Here is a 27,891-nt window from a genome sequence, read left to right on the forward strand (position 1 = left end):
CCCAAATAAATTCGCTACACATTACACCACCTCCAGAACCATTGATACAAAGCAGGATGGCACTCTGTGTGGTCTTCCGCCACTGTAATCCATCTGCTTCAAGGTTGGACGTGCTGTGCATCCAGAGATGCACTTCTGCTAACCTCGGTTGTAACGAGTTCACTGTTGCCTTTTTATCAGCTGAAACCAGTCTGGCCATTCTCCTCTAACCTCTGCCCACAGGACAGCCATGTTTTGGATATTTTCTCTTTTTGAAACAATTCCTTTGCATTATTTAAGCCCATCTGGCACCAGCACAAACGCCACGGTCAAAGTAGCTTAAATCACCTTTCTTCCCCATTCTGAAGCTCGGTTTGAACTGAAGCAGATCGCCTTGACCATTTTGGAATGAGCAGTTGGACAGATGTAATTAAGTGGCCAGTGAGTGTTGGTTTGCATTATTAGAGCAGATATGACTGTGGCTCTTAAAAAAGGCAAACAACATGAAAGAACGTAAATTTGCAGTTAATATGTGGATAACTTTACCGTTTCCATAAATTGAATGTGGTAGACAGTTGTACAACCCTCATAATACCGGATGGAAAAATTATTATTAAACCCAACCGACATACTGGTTTTTCAATTTCATAATACCCCTATAAAATTAGATATATGAGATGAGAGTTCAAGAAGTACATTAAATTAAGATGGAAAAACATTTAATTGAATTGGAAAAAATTACATTGTTAGATAAATATGTTAATTTGAGTTGTATAAACAATTATTGAGACATAAGATATTAGGCTGAATAATTTAACTCAATTACTCTTTACCAATTGAATCAATTCATTTAAGTTTTATAGGTTGTGTGTATATATCATAACGTAATTGGAAATAAGATCAGAAACTCGTGCGTTTACTTTGTCCGTTCTTTTTCTCCAAGCAGAAACTCTCTTTTGCTGATGATGCAGCCGTGTTACTTTTTTGATGGACGTATAATCTTCATACGCCGTCATTACAATCTCAGACTCTGTATCACTGAAGTATAGCGCTCTCTTTTTTTTCTCCACGCGTTTCCATGGTGACTCTGGAAATCGGCGATCCATTGAGAGTGTCTTTATGTACTCGCCGTGCACGCGCATTAACCCAGGGTTACCAAGTCGAGCGTAATTACGCCAACTCCTATCCGGTGTTTTGGAACCGACAGACCCAGAGCAAGCAAGTTCAGGAGGATTTCAGCCAGAGTTCAGGGTTAAAGTCAGGGGAGTTTAAACATGCTTCCTAGAATACCCCCCAGCAAGGCACCTCACTGCATTGGGATGGCATCATATTCTTCAACCTGCATTTTCTACAAGTCAGACAACAATCCAGATTTTCTTTAATCATTTAGAATTGTTCATTTATTTTTACAATTGGCTTTGAAAACGTGTGCAACAGAATGAAAGGTGTTTTACATTTATTTACTGAAAACACACGTACTACAATAGTTAGGTAGCCTTAACAGCAAAAGACCCTAATAAAAATAACATTAAGACAAACCATTAAACGGAGAAAAGACTGATTTGAAACCAACAGACTAAAACTAGATTCTAAGTAAATATTCAACACTTAGTGGTCTTGAAATGTTTGATGAAGATTAAATTGTTCAAAATGTTTTTACCTTATTTTTAAAAACAAATGTTTGATAGTTAACTGAATTTTTGGAGGTCACACGTTACACTTTGTGATCACTTACTTTTTTTTAAGCTTGTCTTTTATTGTGGGTCACATATTATGAAACATTATCACTGACACATTTATAAACCTAACAGATAAGGACAAACTTTCAATAGTTAACTCATTTTTATTGTGAGTGATGCTTTAATGATAAACCTATTTTTATTATGGTCTGACTTGGTTTTTCAAAGCTGCATTGATGTGACTGAAAGGAAACACTGCCAGACATGAAAGCCATTTAATAAGCTTGTAATATTCAGCAGCTCGTTGTTCCTTTAATTAACAGCATCAGAGGGTCTTGTCCTCCCCTGTGATGAACAGATGAACAGTCTTGTTCAAATGCAGCATCTGTCCCGCTCGCTGGCCTCCTGTGATGGCGGTCAGCTTGTGAGCATCATATCTGGAGTAGAGGGCAGTGCATGTCCAGCTGGCCGCCCCTCCTGGACCCCCCTCTGCCAGCATGTTACACACCTCACTGTAGAAGTGAGGGAAGGACGGCAGACCATAGAAGATAAGGTTCTGGATTCCTTTAATGGTGTACCTGGAGATCACATGCAGAAGTTATGTGATATGTTTTTCAGCTGTTTGCTGCACAGTTCAAATGAAGAGCATGGATGAGTCTTGAACTTTGTGTTAATCTGCACAGTCTGATGTTTTGAGGCAGTAAAACTCCTCACAACAGACTTTCTACATGTTTCTCAGACAGACATGAAAATGTTCACACTTTTCTTTTCTTTAAACTCTCATAGTTCAAACCTTTATAGAAAAATAACTTCAGTATTATAGAATGAAAACAAAGATCTGATCCCAGTCGAAGATTTATGTAGATTTGGAAGTCTGCATGTGTGGAAGAATGGCACAGAGGAGATTGATTGATAAGGTCTTCAGCCAATCAGGACATAGAACAAGGTGCGATGTTCTAAAAGGGAAAAAGCAGCATGCAGTAAAGTGCGTCTCTGATATTGTTCAGTGGGCCAAATGTGGAGGCGGGGCCACGGGGTCGTAGTTTGGGGACCACTGGTTTATAACAACCCTGGAGAGAATATTCTGCTAAATAGTTACTTGACATTTTAAGAAGACAGATTTATTTGGAATTTTTATCTCTTGCGTCTGCTCCAAAACTAAAAATAAAACAATTCACAAAAACAATATTTCTCTTCAAGAAAAAACAAGAGTTTAAACAAAAATTAACATCTAAAATGTCTAATGAAAACGTGTGAAAATGTTCATGTGTCAGAAATGTGTATGAAGAGTCTAGTGAGTAGTTGTACAGCCTTAAAGGGCCTATATCATAATCAAATCAACTTTTAGAGCTCTTAAGTCTTTTAACACCAACAACTGATATATGGGTTTGGATTATTCACCATGGTTATTAGCAAAAAGGTTCAGCTCAGATAGATAAAGTAAAACGCACTTTTATTGTTTTGATTTCTTGCAATCTTTTGCCCTAACAAACAAAAGGAGACACTGAAAAATTAATAATTTCTTTTTTTTTTAAATTAAATGAATGTATTATGAGGAAAAAAAATTAATGGATTATGCGAATTCCTCACAAAAACAACCCCAAAGTGATATTTTGCTTCATTCGAACATCTCTGTGCATTCCGAGATGTGTGGGTAGTGCGTTTTCTTTTTCAGCTCAACACTGGCTCTGTGTTGCAACATACTGCTAATAAAGTTTTTTCACAGTGAAAATAGTTTTTTTAATGAATGTCTTTTGAAGTAAGTTGGTTTTATTTATCCGCCACGTTTTAAAGTCTGCTCTGGGAAAGTATCATCCGACTTTAAACCTGTTTGCGACCACAAACTGGTTTAAAGTCAGAAAACATTTCGTCAGATCAGCATTATAGTGCCGTAGCATGATAGCATCAGTGTCTAACAACACCGCTGTCTCCAGATCAACATTCTTTAATAAACTCTGTTGCTGCTGTGAGTCCAGCAGGTTTAGCCTCCAGTTCCGTCTGCATCCCATTAAAAGCTGCCAAATGTCCTGCTGCTTCATCAGCCTGAACTAAAATCTACAAAGAAGTGTTAAGAAGTTGCATGTCACGTGTGCTTGTAAATATTGGGAAACAAGCTTATTTTTCCCTCTGCTTTGCAAATTCAAATTTAAATTCATTGATAAAATCAATTTATCGCCCAGCCCTAGCTGAAAGGTTTAAGAATTTGATCTATGGTAAAAGTGTTCCCAGCAGTCCTTTAATTATGATTATGCCATTTTTAGCCAAAATCAAAAAACCTGTTTTGTTTTCTAGGACAGTTTCTGCAGAGCAACAGGAGTTCATTAGAAATTCATCTCTGAGTTGTGAGCTCTTCATTTACACTCTCTCCAGTTATTTTACACCCCTCACCCCCCAACCTAACATTGCACAGAAAGGCCAAGCAATATTGGATCTATCCAGCCGTACACTTTTGAGCCAGATGCCAGTTCAGATGAGGAAAACAAAGATTAAATGGATATAGTCATCTACAAGTGAATGCATCAGAATGGACCGGAGCGGGGAGCTTGTGGCCGTCCAGCGTATTTTTTACGTAACAAATACGATATTTTTCAAATTGCATATTTCCATCTGATCCAGATTCACAATGATTTGAATAAAGAAAGCTTATTTTTCTTTATGTGTCCTCCATCATGAGAACATGTATAAATACCAAAAACATGATTTTCATAGAGTGGGTCTTTAGTAGACTCAAAAACTAAAAATGGATTTCCCTTATTTTTTGGATGTAAACCTAGATCTTTAGGGACAGCTAACTAAATAAATATTAATTTCTTAAATAAAAAACATTTATTTTCATAAATTTCGTTTTTCCCCCTGACAGAATAGTCTCTTTCGAGCAGTAATTGAAACCCTTCTCATCACAAAGAACTCACCTCTTGTAGAAGTGGAAGCGTTCGGTGAAGAGCAGGAAGTGTTTGTCGCCTTTCAGGAAAAAATGTCTGGCTCGGGAAATCTCCGATTTACTGGAATACTCGCAGATGCTGGTGAAGCTCATCCCCGCCTTTTTCATGTAGTTTCGTAATCGGATGTAGTCAAAGTAGGATGGGATGTAGACCAGAGTGTGGGATATAACAGAGTCCTTGTACTGAGGCAGGACTTTATCCACAAAGAACCGAAACCTACAAACAAAGCAAAACATCAACAAAAGATAACAAAGATAAACCACTTCAATAAAAACTTTTACAAGATTTAAAAAGAAATATAAAGTATTGCTTTTAGTGAAACTACAAACAAAGCATTTTAGTGTTTTCAAAGAACATATTGGATGTTTTCAAGCTAACCATGTTGGGTAAATAAAGGATACATGAAAACAAATAAAAAGAATAAACTCAAGATCTCCATAGGTTTAAAGCACAGATATCTACTGTAACAGTCAAAACTTTGATTTAAAAAGGATTTACCGAGCATCGTGATCAATGAAGCTCTCAGAAGAAAACATTTGGAACACGTGGGGAAGCTGAACCAGCACCTGACAGATGGAGCCCGTCTTTGGTAGATTCTTAGAGGCAATCTGAGGCAAAAATAAACATCATAACAGTAAAAGGAAAAACCAAGCATTAACAGTCCTAAAAAGATAATACAAAGTGAACCGCAGAGTTTACCTGTCCTCTGTAGTTGGAACAATGTTTGGTAAGGATGTTGTTGATCTGTGGGTCCTGGATGGAGCTGAAGACCAGGGTTTGCCTATAGTGTCGGGCCCAGTTGTTCAGGTTCCACATCCTCACCCTGGAGAAGTCAACTCCATGAGAGTCCAGCGGCTGCAGGTTTATGTGATTTAACACATGCTGATGGGAGAAGACAGTCACTCAAACACAGTTTAAAAATACAACCAAAGTCTTTATAAACATTATTCATTCTTTTGTGCCAAAAAAAAAAAAAACAGGCTTCTAAAATGTTAGAAGCATATTAGGTATTTGCGATTTAAAACAAGCCCAAAAATGAATTTTAACCTCAGTTCATGTACCTTTTTGGACTTTTAAGTCTCTTTTTTTAAAACAAAAAACAAATAGAAAAAGGGAAAGTTTTAATTTTTTTAAAATATGATATAAAAAAAAAGAGCAAAAATCAAGTATTTTTTTTTACCTGTTATATATAAGTCTCAATTTAAAAGTGGAACTTGGGTGTTTTCTACAAATATAAATAAAACGAATTTCAAAGGAATTTTGAAAAAAATCAAAGTACCGTACTTTCACGACTATAGGGCGCGCCGGATGGTAGGGCCCGGTCTCAGTCACGGGATTTTTCCGTCTTTGACACATACAAAAGGCGCACCGGGTGTTAAGGCGCGGGCATGTTAATGCCCCGTTCAGACCCTCAGCGCTTCTAGAGTGGGTTAATAAAATCCCTGTTTTTCCCTGTAAAATCCCTTTTAATCCCTGTTTTTTTTTAGAAGAAACGTTTTTTTTTGTTACTGTTCTCCCTAACTGAATAACACAAACGGATTGGTCACTCACTTGCGCGCTCTTGTCTCCCTTCCTCCTTATCCTACAAAAGCGCTAAAGACACACAACACACACACACACAGAGGTGCGCCACGCGTAAAGACAGACAGACAGACAACACACACAGAGGTGCGCCACGCGTACGTACAGACAGACAGACAGACAACACACACAGAGGTGCGCCACGCGTACGTACAGACAGACAGACAGACAACACACACAGAGGTGCGCCACGCGTACGTACAGACAGACAGACAGACAACACACACAGAGGTGCGCCACGCGTACGTACAGACAGACAGACAGACAACACACACAGAGGTGCGCCACGCGTACGTACAGACAGACAGACAGACAACACACACAGAGGTGCGCCACGCGTACGTACAGACAGACAGACAGACAACACACACAGAGGTGCGCCACGCGTACGTACAGACAGACAGACAGACAACACACACAGAGGTGCGCCACGCGTACGTACAGACAGACAGACAGACAACACACACAGAGGTGCGCCACGCGTACGTACAGACAGACAGACAGACAACACACACAGAGGTGCGCCACGCGTACGTACAGACAGACAGACAGACAACACACACAGAGGTGCGCCACGCGTACGTACAGACAGACAGACAGACAGACAGACAGACAGACAGACAGACAGACAGACAGACAGACAGACAGACAGACAGACAGACAGACAGACAGACAGACAGACAGACAGACAGACAGACAGACAGACAGACAGACAGACAGACAGACAGACAGACAGACAGACAGACAGACAGACAGACAGACAGACAGACAGACAGACAGACAGACAGACAGACAGACAGACAGACAGACAGACAGACAGACAGACAGACAGACAGACAGACAGACAGACAGACAGACAGACAGACAGACAGACAGACAGACAGACAGACAGACAGACAGACAGACAGACAGACAGACAGACAGACAGACAGACAGACAGACAGACAGACAGACAGACAGACAGACAGACAGACAGACAGACAGACAGACAGACAGACAGACAGACAGACAGACAGACAGACAGACAGACAGACAGACAGACAGACAGACAGACAGACAGACAGACAGACAGACAGACAGACAGACAGACAGACAGACAGACAGACAGACAGACAGACAGACAGACAGACAGACAGACAGACAGACAGACAGACAGACAGACAGACAGACAGACAGACAGACAGACAGACAGACAGACAGACAGACAGACAGACAGACAGACAGACAGACAGACAGACAGACAGACAGACAGACAGACAGACAGACAGACAGACAGACAGACAGCAAGCAACCACTGGTGAACTCAGCAACGCAAAAAGACCTGGACGTCCACAGTGGTGGATGATGGCAGAATCATTTCCATGGTGAAGACGAACCCGTTCACAACAGCCAACCAAGTGAACAACACTCTTGGTTGTTCACAGAAATGGAGGTATGTTTCAGGGTAGGTCAAGTTACCATGGCCACTCATGCTCTGAACATAACCTGGTCCGGAACAGGTTTAGTTTAAGGTTAGTTTGTTTTCAGAGAGGTGAAGCAGCATGGCGTGTCCATTTGAAGATGATTTAGTGGATGAAGAAGTTCAGATAATACTTTTTCCACGGTGAGAGGGTGATAAGACCACGTATGGATGTTGTAAAGATAAACATTTTTACTTTGATCCAATTAAATTAATTGCTTCAGTTAAGATAAATCATTTTTTAAGGTCACCTTAAAAATAACACGTAATTTTCAGACAATTATTTTCCTTTCATTCAAATTAATTCAATTAAGTAGGTGTAACTTTGGTGCTGCTGTTAGATCGGCACCGCAAGGGATTGTGGGATACCATTCCCTTTGCCTGTCTGGACGGATTTGGGTTTAAGTGTGGCTTTTTGACAGAATGTGTTTAGTTGTATAGCTATTTTACTGTGTTTTGCCGAGTTATTTTGTCCTACTATGCACCATGAGTGAGAGTGAAGGAGAGGATGATGAATTTATATAGCACCCCTACAAGCCTCCATACAAGTATATATTATAATGACAATGATGGAAAATTCTTTAATGAATTTTTGCACTCTGTGCATTTTTTCCGTCCTTTTTATTGTCATAAAAATGAGCATATCTGCCGGCTCAAGCTTAGACATATGAGAGTTCAAGAAGTATAAGTAATTAAGATTAAAAAAAGATCAATGGAGTAATGTGACATTTAGTTAGATAAATACGTAAATTTGAGGTATATAAACAATTATTGAATTTTATAGACGTAAAAAATTAGGTTGAATAAATTTAAGTAAATTATTTGTTACTAATAGAAAAAATTTATTTAAGTATGTGTGTGTGTATATATATATATATATGCGCTTCACAAGGAAAATGGAAACAAGATCAGAAACTTTGTTATTTTTCTCTAAGCAGAAACTCTATATTTGATGATGCAGCCGTGTTACTTTTTTGATGGACTTATAATCTTCATACGACGTCAATAAAATCTCAGACTCTGTATCACTGAAGTATGGCGCTCTCTTTTTTTCTCCAAGCGTTCCCATGGTGACTCCAGAAATCAGCGAACCATTGAGAATGTCTTTATGTACTCGCCGTGCACGAGCATTAACCCAGGGTTACCAAGTGGAGCGTAATTGCGCCAACTCATATCCGGTGTTTTGGAACCGACATACCCAGAGTAAGCAAGTACAGGTGGATTTCAGCCAGAGTTCAGGGTTAAAGTCAGGGGAGTTTAAACATGCTTCCTGGAATACCCCCCTGCTGTGTGACGTATGTTTTGTCAGTCACGGAGAATGTGGAGAGATCAGGTTTATTATTTTGAAGAATAATAAAGCTGCGTCTGAATCTGCCGCCCGTGTTTCCATCTTTTTGGGAGAGTTTGAAGCCAAGGCCCCTCCCCCGCCTCTCTACCTGCTTTTCCTCTACCTGTACACCTGTTCACATCCTCTGCAGCTGAGAGTTGTTTTCCCCGCGCTCCTCAAGTCTGTTCTAAACAGAGAGCGCAAAGTACGGTCATCATAGGTTGACACAATAGTCGGGGCGCTCCAGCGCAGCAGAAGAGCTGTGAATCTATCTGGCAACACTGCGCAGGATAGGGAAGGAGCAGGTTGCCTGGCAGGGACATGATGTCAATGGATGAAGCAGAAAAGAACCAAAAACGAGGTTAATCGTTTGACACGCATGGTGTTCAGATCTGCGTGCTGATGCCCCACTGAGGCGCTAAACAGCAAAAACTGGAAAAGGCTGAAGTTAAAAAAAGTATTTTTGCGTCAGGAAAAAATTAATTCATAGATTTTCATCTATGTTGAACCATTACAATGTTTTTTTTCCTCCATAAATTCAAATGACTTTGACCTGCATCTTTACCAGCTGGTTCAGCGCGCTTCAGGCCGTCTGTCTGCGCGCGGACACACGCACACCCGGGAGGATTATTGTTAAAGACTGTCACATTTTACAGCAAGAAGCAGATTCCCATCCCTCTAATGGATTGGATTTATCTGCGCTTTTCAAGACACCCAAAGCGCTTACATTGTGTCCATTATTCATTCACTCCTCATTCATACTTGGTGATGGTAAGCTACTATTGTAGCCACAGCTGCCCTGGGGCAGACTGACAGAGCTGTCACAACTCAAAAGTCATCAAAAGTCTTTGCGTCAGTGAGCTGCTGCTGAATGGAGAGAAATTAAAACAATTTAAAAAGGGGGAAAAAGCAAACATGAAGAAAAGTTTTCTTCTCTTTCACCGTTTCAGAGCAAAGCTGCAGCTGACCTTCAAACTCTCCGTAAATCCAAACCAAAAGCAGAACCTCCGTAGCGCATACGTTGCAGGAGCGGGCGGGATTGATCAGAAATTTGGCAGGCGCAGGTGGGATGAAGAAAATAGTCCTGCCCAGGGCTCTACTACATGCATTACAAAACATTCAAATAATTATAAAAGATATAATAACACAGATCATACTAAAGGGGGAAGGCATATTAAAACTAAATTGAACTCCAACTTCCTGTTCTCCTTCAGTCTCGCTGCAGCTTCGCCTACATCTCACAACCCCCCCCGGTCTTGCTAACGATCCAGGCGCGGCGCTGGTTCATCTCAAACACGTCTGTTGTTGCATTTTAATGTTAATGTTAAAGCCCTGTTAGCTGTCACACATAGATGTGGGACATTTATTCTCCGCAACAATCCACCTCCTGCTGGAACGATGTGCTGCAGTGACAGCCGCGCACGAGAACCGTTTTGGTTGGGGTTAAGATGCCGCCGCGCGCCTAACCGTAACCATAACCTTAACCCTCCACCGGGTCTGTGCGGCCCAGAGAAACGTTCAGCACGGACTGCATGGATTTAAAAATTACGAGCGAATAAATACGTTCTAAAAAGGAAAGTAAGGAACTCCTTAATGTGGTCCGGGGAGGGCGCTGTCAGGTTTCCTGTCTTAAATGTTCTCCTACTTTCAAGCCAGGTCAATGTCATGCCCCCAAGAGTCATACACTCCACTGTGATTGGTTGGTTTGTCAGCTCCGCGCACAATACTGAAAAAGTGTCATTCACACAGACTGGCGGAACGCATTAACATTAAACTTTCACATTAGGGCGGGGGCCGCAAAATATCATCTTGGGGGCCGCGAGTTTGAGACCCCTGGTCTAAAAGAACAGAGACTGGTTCTTTTATTAACCCACTCTGGAGGCTCTGAACGGGGCGTTAACATGCCCCCGCCTTAACACCCGGTGCGCCTTTTGTAGTTTTCTAGTTTTTTCATAACAGACTTTTGTGTTAAGGGCCGTACACACCGAGACGAAAATCAGCGCACGTTATTCGCCAGCGTTTTTCAACATGTTTTTTGTGTTCACACCCAGGCGATTTTCACTGACGATGAGCCGAGTGAACATGCAGTTTCATTCCCTGACATTAGATGGCGCTTAATGTAAAACAGAAATTCCCCCTGTACACAAGGTGGCGCTGCGCAACTTTACGCTTCTTAAACTCGCTTTTCACTCAGAAGAAGAGAGCAAGTATTTACGCGCTTGTCAGAATCAAACAAAGACAACATGAATATTTCAAGCACCAGTAGCTCCAGCTCCAGTTTCAGCGATGAAGAAATTATAGTTCTGGTGAATGATGAAAGACGCCGGAAAAGATGCTGATTTCGGGTACATCCCATAGTTACGAGAAGAGAAGAACATGGGGAGTTTTATCGACTGGTACAAGAGCTGAAAATGTATCATGAGCGTTTTCGGGCATATTTTAGAATGTCCGTCATTATTTCTTCGCGGCAGTGTAGACGCTACTTGGCGACTGTCTTCTTCGCTGGTATGTGTGCTCAGAAAGGCAGTTTTGTGTTTGAGCGCCCCCAAGTTGTGTTTTACTGTAACTTCAGAAGCTCCAGAAACGTGTGCAAAAGCGGCATTCTCATTGGTCGTATAGTTTTAAACGCAGCGCGTCAAACCAAAAAAACGAACCCGAAGCGTTTTTTTAAAAATGACGCTTTTACGCGTGGCGTTTTTCGCGTCGGTATGCACACTCACATTGGTGCCCTTTGTTTAGTCACGAGGCGTTAAACGTCGGTGAAAATCGCGCGCGAAATTCATCCCGGTGTGTACGGGTCTTTACATTGCTGAAATCAGTAATACTCTGTCTTTGACAATGACAATTTTCATTTGGAAATATCTATAAAATTTGGTTTAAACAATAGTGAACATGAACAGCAGCCATTATTTAGTACAAAATTGCTGTAAACAGGATACAAAATGAATAAGTCAAGTAGCTGCCAGGCATATTGGTATTAACTTTTGAAAAACAAACCCATAGTCATTGCTTAATTTAAAAAAATAGTTGTGAATCAGATATTAATTCTGTGAACAAATTTTAGTGTCTTTGTTAAAAATAAATGACACCATTTAGTGCAAATGTGGTGGAAACAAAAATAAGACATAAACTACTTTCAAAATAAATGACCAAGGATAAAATACATGAAGAACTTAAAGTGCATCTAAAAGTAAACATCTTTGTGAACACCACGATTGGGGAAAAGCTGCATGTGATGGATGTTTAAATGTTCGTGTTTTTCTGGAGAACCACAGGCCTCAAGCTGCTCGTCTACCGCTGCTTAGAGGAGAAGGGGGGTCTAAGGGATGGATGCCTCGCTTTCTTCCGTTTCCATCTCATCCGTAACTCTGGTCTGGCCGTACAGCGCAGGGATCCTTTTTTCAGTATTTCCCAGAGGGAATGTCAAAGCGTGGCTCTAATGCATTCAATAAAAACCGCAATCCCTTGTTCTCCACCTCCCGTTTTGTTTTCCGTTTGTTATATTGCCGCTGCTCTGTCTCACAGAAGACGGCGGTAGCTTCGCCTGGAAAAAGGTATCCACGCTGGGCTGTGTCGGCTTCAGGCCAGCAACAGCCACGGCTTTCTCACACAACTCCAGGTGATGCAACTTCAATGCTGCCGGCGCGTCTTTGAACTTGCTGCTCTCGCATCTTGTTTTCCCCCTCCACCCTCTTTGTTTGAATGTGTATTTTTCTTCGTCCACCTGCAACAACCAATCTTGCAACAAGCGCCCCCTATCGACCCTCCGAAGAATTCTTACCAAAGGATGGTTAATATACCGTTTTACAGGGTCTTTAAATGTAAATAAAAGGTCGATACTTGACGAAGACGTCTCGAGAATCAATCGCAGGACTAAATATACTAGATATATCACCATATCGCTATTTTGGCACACCCCTACTGTCTTGTGGGGTCTAGATGAACCACCTACCAATGTTAAAGTGCCTAGGATAGCACAAGGGTTAAACAAGAGTGAAGTCTGAAAATGGAGGTCCAAGTCACTAACCCCTGGGCACTTTTACTTACTTCTTAAACTTTTATGAAGAACCCAGAAGTTATTAAAATAATTAATCCTGACTAAAAGTTTAAAAAAGACAGTATGTAGATGCTCTTACCAGGACGTGTTCCCAGTTCTGCATGAGGAAGACATCTGCCTGATCCACCACCAGCAGCTCGATGGATGACAAAAAGTCGAAGTCTCTCTTTTTCTCTCCTTCTGCCCCCAAAATGGTGCGCAGCCCCAGTGGAGAAGTGATGATGATGTCTGAGGAATAGAAGGGGGCGTAGAGCCGCATGTTGTTTCTCACTATGGACACTCCTGCGAAGGCAAGTCCACACAAAAAGAAGTTAGTGAGGAACACTTCAAGGAGGTAATCAAAAGTGCATTCTTGCCCTAAAGCAAACCTATCCTGAAGTGGTCATCCACATTGCCAGCAAAGATGGCGTGATAATCATCAGGTCTGTGGAGGTTCGGTGGCTTTTCATCTGCATCTTCGCCAAACTCCTCCTTGAATTTTTTCTTGTTGCTCACAACAATCTTCTTGCCTTTGGTCTCCAGCAAACTGAGAAGGATGTGAATCACTTGAAGAGCTCCACTCCGGAAAGGAAGGAGAATAAGAACCTGACACAGTGATGTCAGTCATTAACATGAAAGCAGATGAGTAGAGGAAAATATCTGACTCCAAATCTGCCTCTTTAGTTTGGAAAAAAAAATTGCCAGCAAAATTATTTTGAAAAGAGAACCATAAGTTAGTGACCAATCACATATCGTTACTCTGTGAGTAGGGCTGGGCGATTATAGTATTTTTTATATCACGATTTTTTCTTCATATCAGACGATAACGATTTATGATCACAATATAATCCTGATAAATATATTTGTCAAATTTGAACACACTGCTCATAAGAGAATTGTGTAGTCATCAGCAGGTTGTTTAGATTTAAATATTTATTTCCTATCATACTTTAAACATAACAGATTTACTGAAGAAACATGATTCAAGCAAAAGGCATCAAGTTTAAATACAAACAAAGCAGAATGCCAAACTGTTTGATCAGTTCCGTTTAAAAACAAAACATTAATTCCACAAATAAATGTTTTCAAGTTTTACAAAACAAACATAAAATTTACAAACATCTTTGTCAACATCCTGTAAATAAGCTAAGAACTAAAAGCAATTTCTCAGAATGTCTTCTCGTAGTTTAGACTGTTGCTGCTGTGCAGGTCTGAACTTTGTAGTTTTTGCTCGAGAATCGTTTATTTCAGTCTGAGATTGAGCGTGCTTGATGGTACTGCTTTAGGTGATAAAAAAGGTTGGTGGTATTTCCAGTTTAGAAGGAATATGCCTTCTGCACAATTTGCAGAAGGAATATTCAAGGGCACGTTGCAGTGGACTCTGTTTTTTGTCGGATAACTGTAAAAACTCCACACAGGGACCAAAACGTATTTTTGAGTCACCGGCCAAGTTGGCTGGTTAATTAAAAAAAACCTACCAGCCAAACTTGTTTTTATCGGCAAATTATAACACTATTTTACAAGAAATACCTTCTATCTTTTAAATATTTTTAGGCAAATAAAAAGCATATTAGTAATTTATAAATGGTATGAAAACATATTTATTGTCATCTAACTGTAAAATCAAATTCAAACATGCTGAAAAAACAAAAACAGGTTTAACAGCGATATCCTTATTCAGCTTCCCGGTGATTATATTTTATATTTAATCATAACAAAAGAATTGCCTGAAAACCACATAATGTTTTTATTTATTGTTATTATTAATCATTAACATTCATGAGTAAAGACGCAGGACGATTCAGGACATCTGGCAGCTCACAGTTTTAGTTCACTTAAGTTAGAAAGATATTCACAGATTCGGTCTTCCGGCCGAATCTGTGAATATCTCTTCTGTGAATCTCTGAATAACTCTTCTGATAAACGTTCATAAGTAACAGCAAGTATCTCAATGCTTTTGTATAAACGAAAGAGAGTGAACTCCAAATGCATTTTGATAAGAAAAAAAGATTGTTTTGTATGCCTTTTAATAAGGAAATGCTATCTTCAAGCTATGAATGCAGACACAGGTGAAGCGGCTTTATCCTCCTGTTCTTACTGGCTACAAGGCCTGCACAAAATCGCAAATTTATTATTATCGCAATATCAAGCTGTGCAATATACATATCGCAAAAGACAGCGAAAATTGAGATAGTTTCCTTAAATGTGTAAAAACAATCTTATAGTAGCTTGAATTATTTAATAAATCAAATAAATTCCTTTATGCATGTGACCAATCGGATGGAGCACTTTTATGTTAGATGCTTGCCTACTATGTAGACGAGGGTCATTTGGAGAATAATTTAAGGTATGTTGACTCTTATTTAAGATAAACGGTTGCAGTGCAACCTTACTGGATACTATTAAAAATCGCTGTATGTTCCTCTGTTTTATGAGCTTAAACTTAGCGATGTGTAGGTGAAAAGGCAGCGGGGGTGGGAAGCGTCTCGTTTGTTTCACTTGTGTGCAAACGGTAGAGAGGACAAAAAAGGTTCACCAAAAGGATAGCAAATTAACATGACTATGTTTATGCAAACATTTACTCGCCCTGTGCCGACTAACCCTCCAACTTTTACTCGCTAAAGAAGAGAAAATCTTTGCAACTGGGGAGTGCTAATTTCGGACCCTTCAAAATAAATGTCTATCGCGATATATTTAATTAGAATTTTATCGCTCAGCCCTACCAGTGTGAGTCCTGTTGAAATGTCCAATTTTTCTCTTTTAAAGTCCCACCCGATCTATTGTGAAAGCATCCCCAGTGGTCTTTCATTCATGATTAAGCTGTTTTTAGCCTAAATTAAAACACGTTTTTAGTATTTTTTGGACACAGACGTGAATTGATCTAGTCATCTGCAAACAGGTGCATCAGGATAGAGTGAAGCAGGAAGATTGTGGCTATCCAGCATATTTTCTTCATCACAAATATAATCTTTTTAAAACTGAATTTTCAGAAAAGTGCAGGGAAAAAATTATTTTCATCTGAGTGGGTTTTTAGATAACACCTTAGCTCAGGGGTCGGGAACCTATGGCTCGCGAGCCATATATGGCTCTTTTGATGGTCACATGTGGCTCGCAGACAAATCTTTAATTATAGTTTTTTTTTTTTCATTAGACCAGTCCTTCTCGGGCGCGATGCGATGCCAGAGGCGCGCAGTAGTAGCAGTGCTTAGAGAGAGAAATCTGCGCCAGCGCTATCAGTTACTATTATCTATTATTTCACAGAGTTTGTACCAGCTGGAAACTTGTGAATTGACGTGCCTAAAACTGCGCGCTCCCGTCTCTGAGAAAGAGCGCGCAGATGCGGGGACAGGATGTGACTGAGAGGGAGAAAGCAGAGGGTGGGGGTGGGGGGACAGCAGGTGAATCGCGCAGGGATTATAAAAACGTAAAACCCGCTGCCCGTCACTCACTGCAGCGTGTGAGTGTGTGTTTGGCTCCCCGTCTGCATGTGAGCAGTCTTTCTCACATCTACAGAACATTCAGACCTACGATCACGTTTAAAGTTTCAACGCCTTAACGAAGCAGAAACTCACCACGGATCAACCAGACTAGACCATCAGCAAAACTACCACGAGAAATACTCATCATTTATTAGCAACAGCATAACTATGTTATTAAAAAGAATCCACAGACTTATTGTACTTTAAAAATGTTGAAATTAAATCAAATGCACACATTCATTTGTATATTTAGTTTTAAACAAATTGTCGCGGACTGAGTTGGATGGCTGTTGGGCCGCGTTAAAAGTTCTGGAGTTCATTGAACGCGTCAAGCAGAGATCTGATTGGCTCTCAGTTCTGTCGCTCAGCCTGTTGTTAGGTAGTTTGGACCAATGGGGTTCAGCTATGGGCCGAATAAGGGAAATGGGAGGGCTGCAGCGGTAGCAGGGGAATATAAAGTTGGGAGAAGCGCTCTCTCTCGTCTCGGCGGGAGAGATTCAGGAGTTGCTGAATTAATTGTACGGCGTTTGTTGCGGTCTGCAGTAATCGGAATAAAGAACTTTAAAAGGTTAAGTCTCCGTGCCTCAGTGTGGGGAAGGGACACTACATTATTGTATGGCTCTTTCGAAATTACATTTCAAAATATGTGGCATTTATGGCTCTCTTGGCCAAAAAGGTTCCCGACCCCTGCCTTAGCTGTTAATCAGTCATGTATGAAAACAAGAACTGCTTGGTTATGGCTGGGTTACCTTGGGCCTGGTCAGTCCCTGGTCTCTGTGTTCTTCTTGGCACTCAACTGTAGATTTTGTTTTCCGCTCCCTCACCTGCGCATTGTGCAACAGTACTTGAGAGTTGGCCCTCAGAACGTGGTTAAGCACATGGAGGCAGTATGCACTTCGGACCTGAGGACCCAGCTTAAGTGGACAGGTCTCTGAGTAACACAAATCCTTGTAGGAGGCCATGAGGGTCAGTAACTCCAGCTGGAGAGGGCTGATCTCCTCGGGTGTTTCTTTAGGGTCGGATAGTTGGTTCAGATCCTTCCAGCTGGTTTTCAAAAATGGGTGGAAAACGGGGAGATTTCTATCTTTCTGCAGGTCAACTTGCCCAAACTTCTCAAGGAAAGTGGTGCAGAGAAGCGTTCCCATTCTTGCCAACTAATTCAGAAAAAAAGACAAAACTGTAAGCAGAGTTTAGCAAAAAATAAAGTACTCATTCCATACCGTAGTTTGTGTTTTTGATTTGCTGTCAGATATTATCTTCTGCACATCTTCTTCAGTGAGCTCTGTGTACAAATGCTGCTGGAACATATCTACAGATAACAGTCAAAACATTTGTAATTATAACAGAAATTAAGATCTACATTAAAAATGCATTTTTGTTAGGGGTGTAACGATTCATTTTAACAATGATTTGATTCATATAATAATGTGGTTTTTGATACAATTCATAGTCGACATTAGTTCATTTTGAACGATCCGATTCACTGACTTAAAATCGATCCAGGAAATCTTTAGCCAAGACTTCAACCAATGTGTCACAAGAGATAAATACCTGGGTACTGAACAGTGCAGGGGAAATTTTCCAGATTCCTTGCATTTCTTGTAGGATAATCAAGTGTAAAAAAAAGTGTACAAACAAGTAAACAAGACCTAATGGCAGAACCATTTACATTTGAGTTTCATAAGTTCAGCCCACTAATGATTATCCACATATAAATAATACAAACGGTACATTCTACCACACTGAATTGTCACGTCTTTGCAAAATTCAGTGTTTCCATACATTGGACTGTAATGATGGCTTGATCATTAATGCTCCCATCACGTGTGTGTTGTCCGCTGTGATGGCACTTGGTTGTTTTTTTAATTAAACATGTTTAAAATATCCAATAAATTTTGTTCAATTGAAGGTTGTGTCCCACTTGTTCATTCTTCACAAAAAATTACAGTTTATATCTTTATGTTTGATGCCTGGCAAAAGGTTGAAAAGTTCAAGGGGGACGAATACTTTCGCAAGGCACTGTATTATTTTGATATAAATTTATAACAATACAGGTCAATTTGACTCAATTAACAACTTGTCTCAGACAAATTAATATGGTTAGATTGATGCAGGGGTTCTCAGTACATCGATCGCGATCGACCGGTCGATCTTCAAGGACATGAGGGTAGATCCAGGAGAGAGAAGATTAAAAAAAAAAAAGCACTTCTTAAAAATCCACCAGCCAATCAAAATCCTCACCGAGAAGTACGGGACTTGATTGACATGCAGAACGGCCAATCGGACATCCTCTGATACATACGTCACTGCAGACGCCTGTTTAAATTCACTGAGCGCATAAATTCACTGAGCGCAAACTGTCATGAGAAAGTCGTTTTCTGCCCCGCGGCACATCTTGTCCCCGGCAGGAGAGCTCTCCGGACAACCGGAGTGTTTATTGAAGTCGCCCCGCGTTTCTCCTCTTGCTATCAGCTCTGCAGTTCTCGGCCGATAAATACGAGCTCATTAAGGAAGCTGTTTTATCAGAGGCACGCGCGTACGGAGCCAGCAGCGCATTAAATGCCACGCTCTTCCTATTGCACGATTTTCAGCAGAGCATGTCATACGATGGTTGCTGCTTTCTGTCTTTGTCATAAAACGCCTAATCTGTTAATACAAAAGTATCTGTGTAATCTCACTGTGTAGTTTTTTAATCATCAGTACATAAACAATAATGTTCAAATAAACAACTAATGTGACTAATAAACATTTACTAATAGTATATATATATATATATATATATATATATATATATATGCATGCATATCTTATAGGTAGATCTTCAAGACATTGTCGATTCAATGTCATTTACTAATAGTATTTATTAAAAAAAAAAAAAAACAAAAAAACGCCCCTCTCACCCTCCGCATGTGGTTTCTCCTCCAAGCTCGAGTCCTCTACCAGAGGCCTGGGAGCTTGAGGGTCCTGCGCAGTATCTTAGCTGTTCCTAGCACTGCGCTTTTCTGGACTGAGAGGTCTGAGGTCTTTCCAGGTATCTGTTGTAGCCACTCCTCCAGCTTGGGGGTTACTGCCCCAAGTGCTCCAATTACCACAGGCACCACTGTCACCTTCACTTTCCATGCTTTCTCCAGTTCTTCTCTGAGTCCCTGGTATGTATGTATGTATGTATGTATGTATGTATATATGTATGTATGTATGTATGTATATATGTATATATGTGTGTGTATATATATATATATATATATATATATATATATATATATATATATATATATATGCATGAATATCTTTTAGGTAGATCTTCAAGACATTGTCGATTCAAAAGTAGCTCACACACCAAAAAAGTGTGAGCACCCCTGTGTTAATGAATAATTACACCCCTAACACATAACCATAATATATATTGGCCCTATCGTAGATTCTGACCTTTGCCGTTTTCCTCCTGCGTGAAGTTTCCGGCTTCACACTGCTCTTTTCTGTTCAGGAAGTTGGTATCTAGGGAAAACTCCAACTCTTGCCCCTTGTCAACAAACTCTTCTTCTTTAGCCTCGTTTTGGTACTTGCAATCTCCATTCTCAGCTTCTCTATTGGCAAGTTCCTCCAGCTCTTTCACATCTTCTTCATCATTATTACTTTCATCCTCAGCTTCATCATTGACTTCTGTAATACATTAAAAACAAAATGCTAATTAAAGTCCCTCTCCAACTACATTTTTTTATATCGTAAAATTGTTCCCAGTGCTCTTTTAATTATGATTATGTAGATTTTAGCCAGAATCAAAAAGCCTGTGTTGTTTTTTAAATACATTTTCTGCACATCGGCAGGAGCTCATTATAAATTGGCCTCTGAATTGAGGGCAGGACAGATGGTGTGAAGGAATCCAACCCCCTTCCCCACCCAGTCGCTGAGAGCTTGGTTTGCTTGCTCCATCGCAAGCTTATACCCAAGCTAACATTACTGGCACAAAACTGATGAGCAATATAAAGCTATCCAGCAGTGCAGTTTAGAGCCAGATGCCATCTTAGACAAGGACAACTGTACGACAAGATAAATCCAATATTGCTTGCAGTTTTTGTTGCACCAGTAACGTAAGGTTGAGGGTGTGAGGGGCTGTAAGCTAGTGGGAGAGAGTGTAAACAGATGTGTGACAGGAAGAGGCCGTGGGCTTGTTCTGTGACAACAGTTCCATCCAAAACTCAAAGGTAAATTTCTAATGAACTGCTGCTGCTCTGTAAAAAGCATGTCCTAGAAAACAACCCAGTTTTTTAGATTTTGGTTTAAAAAAATAGCATAATCATAATTAAAACACCACTGATAATGTTTTTACAATAAATCACAAGATTTCTTTCGTGGGACTTTAAGGCTAAATATCATCCAAACAAGCCTTTATACAATAACCTTTACTTAGAATTTCCTCTTCATCCTCTGAGCTTTCCTCCTCTGCATGAGGTGTGCATTGGTTCATTGTTGAAAGTAGCTTCTGATAGGGCGTTTTCTTTTCTGGTTCCTTGTCTTCTTGCCCATCTTCCTGCTCTTCTGGGTCTACGGGTGAATGTTCTGGGCTAGGTGGCTGAAGCAGACACAGAAGTGTAAATGAGGAAACTAGAGTTCAGAAAGGATAACAAGTGGAAAAGCAAAACTCACCAGTTCTACTATTTCCATCCTTTCAGATCCTTCGGTAACTCTATGAAAAAAAACAGAAAAGATAAAGACGCAATCAGAGAATCGTTTGCATTGCAGTTACTAATATCCATGTCCGTGCAAACATATTTTATTTTCTGGTAGTTTTAGGTCAGCAGACTGCAGATTTTCCAGCTACATTTTTTAAACTTGTCCTGTTGAACAGCTAAGTAGACAGATGAGAGGTGAAAGCCTCTTGTGTTGGACATATTTTACTGTTACAATAGGGGTTATGAAATGTTTGACACACTAGGTGAATATTCTAGAGAATTATTAGTCATAAATAGATTATATACATTTTTGATAGGATAATTTAGGCTAAACTTTATTCATCTTACTCATATCTGTAACAGTGTTTTGTTGGACTGGACGGCAAAGAAAAGAAGGGAAGAAGAGAGAGGGGTGCCCTTGGGGGGGGGGGGGGGGTATTAAAGTGGAGGGGGGGGTCAGCAGCATAAGGCAACAAGTTGTTGGATGTTTGCAATCATTCCATTCAGGTTGATAAGTAATATAAATCCAAAAGGGATTCATTTCATTTCCTTAAAAAAAAACCCTCAGTGTTTGTGAAATGTTGTTTAGTTTAGTTTAGGACCATCTTGACTTTATTTCTTTATGGTCTTTGACTTTATTATTTAAACAAAAAAACTTTTTCTTCTTTTTAAATTTCAAACATGTTTCTTTTCTTTAACCTGTCCACACACACACACCCAAATGCCACAAACATACAGTGGTGGACAAAATTGTTGGTACCCCTCAGTTAAAGAAAGAAAGTCCACAATGCTTACTGAAATGACTTGAAATGTTCAAAAGTAACAATACATTAAAATTGAGTTGATTATCAGAATTATTTAAAAAAACTAACTAATCAAATAGAGCTGGACAAAACTGACGGTACCCACTACTTAATATTTTGTTGCACAACCTTTTGAGGCAATCACTGCAATTAAAGGGTTTATGTATTTGTCAATGAGCCTTCTGCACCTGTCCACAGGTATTTTGGACTACTCCTCATGAGCAAACTGCTCCAGTTGTCTCAGGTTTGACGGGTGTCTTCTCCAAATGGCATGTTTCAGCTCCTTCCACTGATGTTCAATGGGATTCAGATCTGGGCTCATAGGAGGCCACTTCAGAATAGTCCAACGCTTTTCTCTCAGCCATTCTTGGGGTTTTTTGGCTGTGTGTTTTGGATCGTTGTCCTGTTGGAAGACCCATGACCTGCCACTGAGAACAAGCTTTCAGACACTAGGCAGCACATTTCTACCCATAATGCCTTGATAATCTAGAGATTTCATTTGACCTTTACAACTTCAAGACACCCTGTTCCAGATGCAGCAAAGCAGCCCCAAAACAGAACTGAGCCTCCTCCATGTTTTCACAGTAGGGACAGTGTTCTTTTGGTCGTATGCTTCACCAAAAAGCTCCAGTTTTGTCTCATCTGTCCAAAGGACGGTTTCCCAGAAGCTTTGTGGCTTGTTAAGATGCATTTTTGCAAATTCCAGTCTCGCTTTTTTATGATTTCCTTTCAATAGTGGTGTCCTCCTTGGTCATCTCCCATGAAGCTTTTAACTGTAATGAAACTCAAATCTGCATCCCATTTTGTTATCGGATTGAAATATTATCTAGATTGCATAAGATTGTTCATATATTTTGGAGGTTTTATTCATTGAAAGAAATAATCAGATACAACTGGTTCTTGTAGTTCTAGGTAATTGTCTTTGTATTTAAATGTTTTAGTAATTATAGATTTAAGTTGTTTATATTTCAAGAAGTTATTTATTCCATGTTTGTCTTGAAGTTCCTGGGATGTTATGAATCTTCTATCAATAATTAATTGCTCTAGTAGTGTTACGCCCCCTGCTTGCCAAGCTGGGAAGTGTAACTTTTTTTGTTAATAAGGATGTCTCAGTTGTTTCAGATTAGGGTTGTGCCGATGGACAATATCATCGTCCATCGTGATGGGTGACTGACATCCCGATGGAGAGACCACCATCGTGATGCCACGCCCCCGCCCCGTTGCGCGTCGACACCATAAGCCGTGGTTACATGTACAAAATATCTTGATGGGATCAATGGTCGGATTAGAATCCAACCGTGTACATGGGCCCAGAAGAATGTTTTTAGAATATAAAAACGTTCACTAAGGTCACACTTTCCGTCGGAATAAATCATTCGCACATGCGCAGTAGGGTTTGAAAAACGGAGGGATATAAACTCCGCCGAGCGGCTTTTTTTCTTCAAACTTTATTGTATGTAACAATTCAATACAAAACAATGTTAAACAGCGCCGAGCGGCTATATACATTGACATGTCAGCTCGGTAAAATACGAGACGATCTTCTAAACGTGCTTTTAATAATGTTACGGTTATTATGAAACACCTGTTCGCTCATCATTTGAATTTTAATCCGTGTGGTCAGTGCTTTTTCTGAACGAAGCCAGGATTAGCAGTATGCTAACACGGGCTAACAACATTAGCTTTGGGTGGTGCTGCTTGCTGGCTGCACGTAAACATGTAAGAATAACATCAGCCTTTATTTAGTCGGGACACGACTGGAAACACAAATCCGCGTGATTGTTTGAATGTTTTCTAAGGACTGAGCGACATTTCTGCTTTGAAGCTCAAACCGCTGTGTTTCTGCTGACGATCCGAGCTGTGCACAGACACACACTTTTAGACCCGGTTCTGAGTTCGGTAGGTAGTACCCCTAGAGCTGCGGGACGGATCGCAGTCTTAAATCTCCCACACATACCGCTCATGTACCCCCCCCCCTTCCCATCAAACACAAAGCTGTAAGTCCGCACTCCCCCGGAAGTGCGGGTGCGGACTACTTCTTTTCTATTTTGTTTGTTACTTTTTTTGTCAAAGTCACTTCCCTCAGTTTATACTGGATCATCACGGATTAGTCATCAGTTGGGAAATAAAATGAAAAAAGCAAAAAAACGAATAGCAGTTATATAAGAACGAAAAATGTAAAAATACCCCCCCCCCCCCCCCCCCGACGATGTCATCGTCCATCCCGATGGTTGACAGCAAACATCGTCAACGGCCAATTTAATGGACATCGCCCAACCCTATTTCAGATGGTTGTCATTTTGCATGGTAAAAGTAACTTTAACTAGTAAACTGAACTGCACATAGAACTAGTAAATAGTTCTATGTGCAGTTCACATTTTTCCATTCCTGTGACTAAAATTTAATTAGTATACAGATCATTCAGATAGGCCAACAAATAAAGTTATGGCATTTTAAGTGATCACATGTAGGGCATATTTTATTTCTAAAATATAAAGGAAAACAACACAATTTGTGTGACCGGAATCAAAGATGAGTGTTCTTAGTGTCATAACTTCCCAATCCAAAAAAGGGAGGCATCTTTGCAAAGCCAGTCAAAAGAACTACAACAATTAAAGTTGATTTCAAATACATTTTTATTTCTGTATTATCAAATAATAATCAATTAGTAAAATAATCAAGAAATGGTACAGATCAATTTGAACTTACACTGATGCTGTAGGGCAGAATATACACCAACATCTTCGCATGACTAAGCCTGCACAATAAATTTCAAATTTATCGTTATCACGATATTAAGTTGTGCAATACGGATATCGCAAAAGATGGTGAAAATTGCAATAAATCGTTACAGTCTTATGACAGCTTGAAGTATTTAACGAATCAAATAAATCCCTTCATGTATTTGATCAATTGGATGGAGCTCTTTTATGTTAGATGTTGGCCTCATTTGTAGACTAGGGTTAACTCTTAAATTAAACTGTTGCAGTGAAATGGAAATTTGGTTTTTGGTTGTTTTGCTATTGTTCATGTATTGCAAGTAATATCGTCATTGCAATATTGATCACTAATATCGCCTATCTCGAGTTTTCCTTATTACATGCAGCCCTAAGTATTACATATCATGTTTATGAAATTATTTAGCTTAAAAAACATTTTTAAAGCAGACATCTTATTTACACTGGATATTTTTTTATTTTATTTTAAGTTACCAACATAAAGAGAAAGTCAGAAAAACATGAAAATAATATCTACAAAGTCCGCAAAAATATGATACCAAAGGGTAGAAATACATGAAATATTTTTTAAAAAGTCATGATTGATACATCCATCCATCTCCCTTCGCTTATCCGGGACCGGGTCCTAGGGGCAGCAGTCTTAGCAAAGACGCACAGACTTCCCTCGCCCCTGCCACTAACTACAGCTACTCTAGGGGGGACCATGAGGCATTCCTAGGCCAGCCGAGAGACGTAGTCTCTCCAGCGGATCCTGGGTCTTCCCCGGGCCCTACGCCCAGTGGGACATTCCCGGAACACCTCCCCAGAGAGGCGTCCAGGAGACATCCGGACTAGATGCCCAAGCCACCTCAACTGGCTCCTCTTGATGTGGAGGAATTGTGGTTCTACAACGAGCTCTTTGCGGGTGACCGAGCTTCTCATCCTATCTCTAAGGGAGCGCCCAGCCACCCTACGGAGGAAGCTCATTTCAACTGCTTGTATTCGAGACCTCATTCTTTTTGTCATGACCCAGAGCTCATGGCCATAGGCGAGTATTGGAACAAAGATCGACCGGTAAATTGAGAGCTTTGCTTTTGGGCTCAGCTCTCTCTTCACCACAACGGACCGATACGGCAACCACATAACTCTGGATGCAGCCCGCTCTGCCCATCAATCTCATGCTCCAAGATATTAAAACTCCTCCACCTGGGGCAAGGACACTTCACCCAGCAAGAGATGGCAAACTACCTTTCTCTGGTCAAGAACCATGGCCTCAGATTTAGCGGTCCTGACCCTCATTCCAGCCACTTCACACTCGGACGCAAACAGCCCCAATGCATGGCTCGATGAAGCCAACAGGACATCATCTGCAGAGAGCAGAGAGGAAATTCTGCGGTGCCCAAACCAGCCGGCCAGTCAGCTTACCCAAAACCTGTCATGTGACCTCATGTTCAAGCTTGCACTGCTTGCCAACGAAAAACACAGTACCTGTTTACTTTTTTATCTCATTAAATTTGCAGAAGGTGGAGAACACGACAGCAAAAATCGACTAGTATCAAAATCAGACACCAACTAACTTAAAAGCTGACGAGAGGTTTTGTGAACCGAAATTTCCGTCCGGAAAAATTCCTACGTCGTTACACGAGTTAAAATTTGAGAAGCAGGTCAAAAACAAATTTTATTACAAGATGTGCTCGACTTTATGCTACCTACTGATGACAAGCGATGTTTATTCAAAGAAAGTCAACGCTGCAGCCTCGCGCACAAGCTCGGATCGCTAGTTTGCCAGATACTTCCGGTGGCTAATCTACTCATACGAGCATGGTCAAAAAAATAAATGGGAAAAATGTTTCTCCAAGAAATACATTGAAATCTTAATTAAATAGATAAATACGAGCTGTTAGCAGAACTTGTTTAATAAAACATACATTATTCTTGATAACCCTCAAGTCTGTATATGTCTTAACATTTGTAAAACTAAAAAGGAAACAGCGCTTACACATCGTGGAATGGGTGCTCCTCTCCAAATTCCTTCAAGTGTTTCTTCTGCTTTTTGGACAGTTTCGTAAAGAAGTTATTTTTCTGTCTTCGCTTCGTCATGTTGTGCTTTTGAGCCACGTGTGGAGGAAGGACTTCTTCTATGGTAAAGATAAGAAGCGACTCTATCGCCACCTACAGTTGCGGAGTATTTTTTTTTTTAGTTAGAAATGATGCACATAGAAATAGCAACATCATACAAATAGATATCAAAGAAACAAAGTCAGGAGGTGTTACAAATATTCAGACACAGAGTAAAGTAATAATATATTGGTGGTTTTCAAGGCCTTTTTCTTACTAGCATGACTTATTTGTGACATGTAACAACAATGTCATTTTAAAAGTGCTTCAAAACGGTCTTTGTTGACTTTGTTTGGATTTCTGGATTTCACATCCACATTTTTTGTGGATGTGAAAATTTGCCATTAGGATTAATATGTTTATATAAAAAATGTGTCTTCTTATTTTAAGATAAAATCCTTGTGCAGATGATCAAAACCCTAGTGTGTGAACAGATCGAGAAGAGGTGATGTAGAGACTCTGGGTGGTTTCCTCATAGGAATACCTTGCAACAATGTTCCTATTGAATTTGGACATGAAATTGTTAACAGGGTAAAACTTATGTAAAATTTTGAAAGAAACTTTGTCTGTTATTAACCCTTGTGCTATCTTAGGCACTTTAATATTGGGAGTTGGGTCTTCTAGACCACTAGATAGTGAGCTAAACCTTTTTTCTACAATTATTTGTGAACCTCACTGGTGCCCATGGATTACATCATGGTAGGGAGAACACATCAATGTGAGGGTGGGGTCATCTAAGATAGCACAAGGGTTAAACATCTACTAGGAATTACCCAAATTTTTTCCCAATCTTAATCTGTAACTACACCTTTCCAACAAGAAACAGCTTGAGAAGCAGAAACTAACTCTTTTTGGAATAAATTATGAAGGGTTTTATTATTGCGCTTCTGTCCTGAAAAACAAGTATTCCTAACAAAGGATTCTAAAATGTTATGGACTGAGATTGGAACGGTAGTAATGCAGGCCCTTGAGAATAAAAAAAAAACTTTAGTCAGAACCCTTACATGAAATACAGTATAGAACAACAAACAAACTGTACATACCCCCCCCCCCCACACCCAATAAAAAACAAAACAACAAAAAAAAACAAAGAGGTTTCAA

General features: G+C 40.1%; 1 protein-coding gene across 4 annotated transcripts; it reads right to left on the minus strand.

The window, feature by feature from the left end:
* Positions 1-1,351: 1,351 nt before the first annotated feature.
* On the minus strand, positions 1,352-26,832 carry utp25 (UTP25 small subunit processor component). 4 transcript variants are annotated; one of them, XM_078940488.1, is made up of 13 exons: positions 26,672-26,832; positions 21,127-21,166; positions 20,881-21,052; positions 19,909-20,142; positions 17,703-17,791; positions 17,385-17,636; positions 17,232-17,306; positions 13,393-13,609; positions 13,104-13,306; positions 5,300-5,482; positions 5,099-5,208; positions 4,571-4,816; positions 1,352-2,236 (listed from the first exon to the last, which is right to left on the minus strand). In XM_078940488.1, exons 1-13 carry the CDS (start codon positions 26,770-26,772, stop codon positions 1,984-1,986), a joined length of 2,175 nt encoding a protein of 724 aa, XP_078796614.1. In that variant the 5' UTR covers positions 26,773-26,832; the 3' UTR covers positions 1,352-1,983. The 4 variants fall into 4 exon arrangements, with proteins under 4 accessions (XP_078796614.1, XP_023807504.1, XP_023807503.1 ...); XM_023951736.2 differs by having other exon boundaries at positions 17,232-17,636; positions 20,887-21,052; XM_023951735.2 differs by having other exon boundaries at positions 17,232-17,636.
* Positions 26,833-27,891: the final 1,059 nt, after the last annotated feature.

This window comes from Oryzias latipes, chromosome 22 (genome assembly GCF_053564925.1).
Source record: "Oryzias latipes strain Hd-rR chromosome 22, Olatipes_Hd-rR_3.1".
Classification (NCBI taxonomy): domain Eukaryota; kingdom Metazoa; phylum Chordata; class Actinopteri; order Beloniformes; family Adrianichthyidae; genus Oryzias; species Oryzias latipes.

Bases quoted from the DNA above. Each gene is read 5' to 3' on its own strand.
- utp25 (XM_023951735.2), bottom strand. From the start codon at position 26,772: ATGACGAAGCGAAGACAGAAAAATAACTTCTTTACGAAACTGTCCAAA. The intron at 5,209-5,299 runs GTAAACTCTGCG...TTTTTGCCTCAG, and splicing joins GTTCCAACTACAGAGGACAG to ATTGCCTCTAAGAATCTACC. The intron at 2,237-4,570 runs GTGAGTTCTTTG...TGTGATCTCCAG, and splicing joins CGCTTCCACTTCTACAAGAG to GTACACCATTAAAGGAATCC.